A 6098-nucleotide genomic window follows, 5' to 3' on the forward strand; every position below is an offset into this window, starting at 1 on the left:
GTATTAATCCGCCACACCTTAAATGCCGGTCCCTGAAAATATTGTCTGACTTAAACCGGTCCGTGGGGCAAAAAAGGTTGGGGACCCCTGACTTAGACTACCTCATCTAGGAGCCCCAAACCCGGTTTGAACATTGGCAACTCTCACATTGCACCTGGATCTGCAACCCCTTTTGTCATATCACAGCGAACATCAAAATAAAATGTCCTGTAGGGGAAAAAAATGTGTTCCTGGTTCTGCTATTGAGTTTTAAATGTCCTGTAAAACAGAGGTCCCCAACCGCCGGTCCTCCGGGCATTTGGTACCGGGCCGCACAGAAAGAACTTGCCTTAATTCCGTTTTATTTATTTCGGAATACGAAAGATGTTTTATTTTGAAAAACTACCGGATTCTCTGTTACATCCGTCTGTGTCACGCTTGACTCACGTCAAGCCCCACTTCTCGGTCACGTGACCGATGACGCTCATAAACAAAATGCTGAAGCCCGCAAAATGAGTAAAAAAGCTGCTTACAATAGCACTGTTGCTATTTCCGACATCCTACCTGTGTGAGGCGAGGGGTTTCTGCAGCAACGGCGACGAAAACAAAATTACGAAGTAGACTGGACATAAACCACACACTTGAGGTGTCATTGTCTCCTATTACCCCGAGATGGGACCGTCTGGTTGCAGAAAATCAAGCTCAGTGCTGTGGTGAGTCGTCATTTTCATGCACTTTGAATTTGCGTTGTATCGTATTTTGAAGGCATTAAACGTTGCCATAGCGATCGGAGTGTTTCGGCCAGATTAGACGCCCCTTATGTTTATTATTATATTTCGAAAACGGCACAGTTTTCATGCAGCTCATACCATATTATTTTGTTGTATTAATCCGCCACACCTTAAATGCCGGTCCCTGAAAATATTGTCTGACATAAACCGGTCCGTGGGGCAAAAAAGGTTGGGGGCCCCTGCTGTAAAACACCCGACTACTCAGCTGAGTCACCTTGAATAAGACAAAAATTTAAGAATGAAAATGGAATATTAAAATGAAAATATTTCAAAATACATTTCAAGGTTTAGGAAGCGTTATTGACAGTCAACTGTACATACAACAGTAGTGCAGGCAAAATGAGGGAGTTCAGCACGCTAGAAAGTTTGTGAGAGGAAACTGTTGATCATTCTGGTGGTTCTGCCCTTTGATGCGCTGGAAATGTTTGCCTGATGGCAACAGCTCAAAGGGATTGTGGACAGGGTGTGAGGCATCCTGACAATTAACAGTTCAGTTTATAAGCATTCATCCATATTTTCAGTATAATAGTATGCAGTTGTTGATGAATTACGTTGTTTAGTTTAGCTCCAATATCTGATTTTGTGACAAATTTCCATTCTGGGTACACAGAAATCTCTTGTAACAATTTGACATGCGCAGTAGTTCCTGTTCATTTCATGGAAATCCACATCATTCTCTCATTTGTTTGTTTGTCACTCGATGTTATTGCAGGATCCATACCCGTATTGTGATGTGACATTGGCTCGATGGTGGGAGGGTTGTCGTACGTCACCCGCTCTCGTCGACAAGTCGCACTTGGGTAGTTGAGACGACTGGAAAATAGAGGAGAAATTAAGTTTTCAGTCATGGGACTTGGACCTTTTGAGTGGAGAATGTATCAGCAGGTTAGCAGAACTTCAATTTGAAAGAACACAGACGTATCCAGCGCTCCATAGACAGGAGATTCCAATTAGGACTCTGTTTCAACTGTACAAGATCATTGTTGGGACCGCCTAAGTGTATTCTCTTTCCGCCAGTCAAGACAAACGAGTCTTCTTTGTATTAGAGCGGTTGACACTAACATTTGCTCTCTTTTGCATCAAGCGGATATTATTTACTTGTTAAGATCTTTGTTGCATAAGTTCCTCAAAAGCGTGCTCTAATTTGCATCCATTAGAGATCAAACATAAGAATAAACTTCAAGTCACTTAATGCATCTTGTGCATCAGTATTGTGGTTGTGTAGGGAAGCAGGCCACTTAGAAAGATTTGTTGTAATTGTAATGTGAAATTTGAATTTGAATGAATGCCTTATTTTATGTAATTAATGAAATTATCACATTAAAATCACAGCGCTATATTGTTTTATATTTTAGAGCTTTTTAAAGAAGCGAAGCACCAGATCGACAGCCAGTAAAACCGAGCGAAGGCTCTCTCAACACATTGAGGTTTGTTTTTGTTCTTGTCTTGTTTCACAACATCCATAAACATCCAATTACACTACTGAGGTGGGCAAAGTATGGCCACATATGGCATGCTCCGTTCCTTCAACTCTGTCTACAATATATTCATGTCGATCTGTCTCTTTTAAAACTCAAATGTGGTATGAACTTTTGCCCACCCCTGGTATGTATGGAGCTGTCGTATATTTTGGTAACCCGCCAGCAAACAATCATGGTCCTGCCTTTACAGCAGGATGACAGCGATCTCAAGTGCCAACTCCACTTCGCCAAGGAAGAATTGGCTCTCATGTGCAAGAAACTTACCAAGATGGTGTCTGAGAGTGAGATCATGCACGAGCGGCTAGCCGGCTACCGTTCGGCTTACGGCGACCTCGACGCATCCCAATCGCCTGAGAGCAGACAAAAGTCTGCCTACACCAGGGAGGCGGAGGTCAAAGTTCACTTGAAACTGGTGGAAGAGGAGGCCATGCTCTTGAGCCGCCGCATCGTCGAGCTGGAGGTGGAGAACCGCGGACTGCGGGCAGAAATGAACGACTCGAGAGAGAGAGATGGTGTTGCTGAGGAGGAGGTGAATCGGAATGTTCTGGATGAACGGCTGTCGCCTTCCACTTTGAGGAAAAATAGAAAAGAAAGAGGTCAGAGTTTGAAAATGACAAGCGGTCTGCATGACGAAAAGGGAGCAGTGGACACCGAAGGGCAGCTTCCCTCTTGTCACGTCACAAGAGAAGGTCCCATAGGGGGCGAGCGGGACCCATCAGAGAGCGTTGGCGACAAGTCACCTGACAGCAGCCTGAAAGGAATCACCACGGCGGATTACGCAACTCTCGCAGCTCTCCGAGATCATTCCTGCATGTTGAGTTCTGCCATCCAGCTCATGAAAATGCCACCAAAAAACAGCCATTGCTCATCTCCCTCCAGTGCGCTCACCCCACCAGCAGATGGTAAAACACAGTCAGTATTCTTCCCACCACCTTTGAACGAGGCCCTGGAGCTTCTACAGGCCATGTTGCAGGCTTTTATCTTGAGGATGGAGGTGCTTCTAAGTGGCAAAAATTCCCCTCGCCAGGAAGGTCACCTATGGGCTTCCTGCATGCTTTCTTCTCTCAGTGGAGAATACGTCAACCAGGACACTACAAATCAAGGTTTCATAGAATCGGCAAAAGAGCTGGAATTCGTTCAAGTTCTCCCTGTCGATGTGGATGAGAGAGCAAAACAAACAACACAAGGGCTGACGTCCAAATGGGACCTGAGAGTGCAGCTGTCCAGCAAAATTCTGTGGATCCTCCATCAGTGGTGTCACGACTCTGAACTGGAAGCAAAAGAGGTAACGGATGGTTCGTTGCATGCTTTTTCAATATGACACTGCCATTCTCCATCAAACGGAAACTAATCACAAGATGTCAACAATTCTTAAATTGCATGTCTTCTTTATCACCTGCTGCTTACATGAATCTGCATAGTCCAGCCATCCACTCATTCTTTGAACTGCTTATCCTCACTAAGGTCATTTTTAAGTCTTTTCACTTGCGCAACAGCGAACTTGTTTCGAGGTTGGCGGAGCAGAACTTTGTGGTGGCGGTGATCTGCGCTGAGATTATCACAGCACACCTGTCCAATCACTCATCTAAAATGCTAAAAAAATAAATAAAATCGCATTTTTTACACTTTCATATGAGATAATAGCACCGGCATCAGCCGTCCAGGTCATTCCGCGCTCATGCCGGCCAAATTGTTTGATACTTTCCAACAGCGAACAACTGTGCTTAGGTTATCTTCACAAATTATTTTTCAAAAGTCTTAGAGCCACGAGTGATGCAATAAATAAAACAATGAACTGACTAAGCAGTTTAAAAGATGGATCTGAATCCACTTACCTTTGTGGCTAACAGTTCAGTGCAGCAAAGCATTACACGGATCAATTTTTAACAAAACACACTTACGCGAATGTATCTAATGTAGCTACTTTTCACCTGTTCTTGTCTAAAAACATCCAGGCACTCTATCCGAGGTGACAGTTTCGCTGCACGCACAGCTCCCGCAGTGTAGTCATAGCTGGAGTTTTGCAAACACTTCTTCGACAATGGGGCGTTCAAGAGTGACAGATATATATTATAGATTTGTTCTCAAGCTATTTTCAGTACGTTAAACTAATTGTGTAAAAATATCAGACAACGTGATGACAAATCAGTAGTTTAGCACCTGCAAAATCTATCACCGTCTCCAGATGACATCATTCAATGGTTCAATGTCATTTCTGCTGATATTCGTCCAGCACGGCACCCCACTTCAGTTAGTCAATTATTCTGTTTAATTATTAATACATAATATTAATCAGGCTACCGTGTTTTGACAAGTGCTGGCACACACTATGTATTATTGCTTTAAAAATGTTTGTGTTTAACTGTCCTTTAAACATGTTCAGCATAAGCTAAAGCACTGCTATATTTGATTTAGGTGAAGGCCAAACGCATGAACATATTACAAGATTTGTTGCAAAGCATCAGTGTTGAACTCCAGGAGGAAACACATGATGGCCAGGCTATTGCTGTTCGGAACAAGGCAACAGAGGTGAGGATGTTTCCTCCCACTTTGGAATGCATTGGGAAGCCCTGCTGATGATCCGTCTCTCTGGCTGTATGCCCTCTTGACAGTGCGACAAGCACCATGAGCGGACTTATGCCAGCGTATTGGGGCTAAGCTCCTATCGTGGCTGCAGCCAAACAGCCCAGCAGGGTTCAAATACAATTTGCTCTATGATTGGTTGTTACCTGAGCCCGGAGCAACTGTGATGTCATTTTCAGTCGACAGCAAGTGGCAAAATGGCTGCCCCATGGGATGGACAAAAACAGGTGGATTTCACTGCTTAATTCATATTCCACAAACACAATATTAATCAGAATGCTGTGTTAAGAGTAGCGCGGCCGCATAAAACAAATTATTGTAAAGAAAAGTTTGAAGTTGACTTCCTGTTTAAAAGTTGTTTTTTTTTGTTCTAGTGCTCAGACTCTAAGCCTTGTTTTCCTTTTTTTCTTCTGGTCTGCGGAGTGTTTAAAGGGATATTGTACTAATTTTGCCATTTTCAGCAGTAAAAAGGTCATATTTGGCTCTCCTGAATTTGATAGCTTCGTTAATCTTTCATGAACAACATGAACATTTTGCCATTTGCTGTCAGCTGAAAATGACATCACAAGTACTCAAAGCTCGGGTAACAACCAATCACGGCTCAGCTTGCGAACTTCACATCAGCCGTGATTGTTATCTGAGCCTTGAGCACAAAAAAGGCAAAAAGAAAAAAAATAGCTTGATCCCCTCTGAGGCTCCACTCCCCCTCACAGTCGCTGATCTGAGGCACTGGGCAGGTAACTAAAGGTGGAGGAGCTCAGAGAGGTACGGTGGGGTGAGACCATTGGAAGATTTAAAGACAAAAGAATCTTAAAATGAACTCTAAAATGTAAAATTTCAAATGTGCACAAATGGTGCCTCAACACATGTAGACAGACAATGTGGCAATACTAACAGGCATATACTGTATTCTTTATTCTCTAGAAAAAAACAACTCATATTACTGCAACTCTTCTTTGTTTTTTTTCATGACTGTATAATACTGCCTCTTGGTGGCCAAGTTGCAGATACCAGAAGGAGTCTCAGTGAAATGATGATGATGATGCACAAACCATTTAATTCTTTACATTCGATTGTATTATGTTACTATCATGGGCGTCATTAGGCCTATTTTAGGGAGGCTTCAGCCTCCCTAAAAATGTCTTTAGCCCCCCTAAATAATTTCATTGCATTATTTAAAAAAAAGTATTATTTATTTTTCCTGTACTTTTGCTAATATATTGCATCAAAGTCAATGTAATGTGGCCATTTTAAATTATATTTC

At 42.7% G+C, this 6098-nt stretch overlaps 1 protein-coding gene across 1 annotated transcript in view; it reads left to right on the top strand.

Annotated features, from left to right (window-relative positions):
• LOC109512933 (uncharacterized) overlaps positions 1-6098 on the top strand; it is an 18318-nt gene that overhangs the window by 6181 nt on the left and 6039 nt on the right. Inside the window, exons 5-7 of the mRNA XM_019865042.1 lie at positions 2126-2197; positions 2442-3536; positions 4667-4780. Coding sequence (XP_019720601.1) covers positions 2126-2197; positions 2442-3536; positions 4667-4780 — 1281 coding nt within the window. The remainder of the gene's footprint in view (positions 1-2125; positions 2198-2441; positions 3537-4666; positions 4781-6098) is intronic.

Source organism: Hippocampus comes, unplaced genomic scaffold, assembly GCF_001891065.2.
Source record: "Hippocampus comes isolate QL1 unplaced genomic scaffold, H_comes_QL1_v1.1 scaffold124, whole genome shotgun sequence".
NCBI classification, from domain to species: Eukaryota; Metazoa; Chordata; class Actinopteri; order Syngnathiformes; family Syngnathidae; genus Hippocampus; species Hippocampus comes.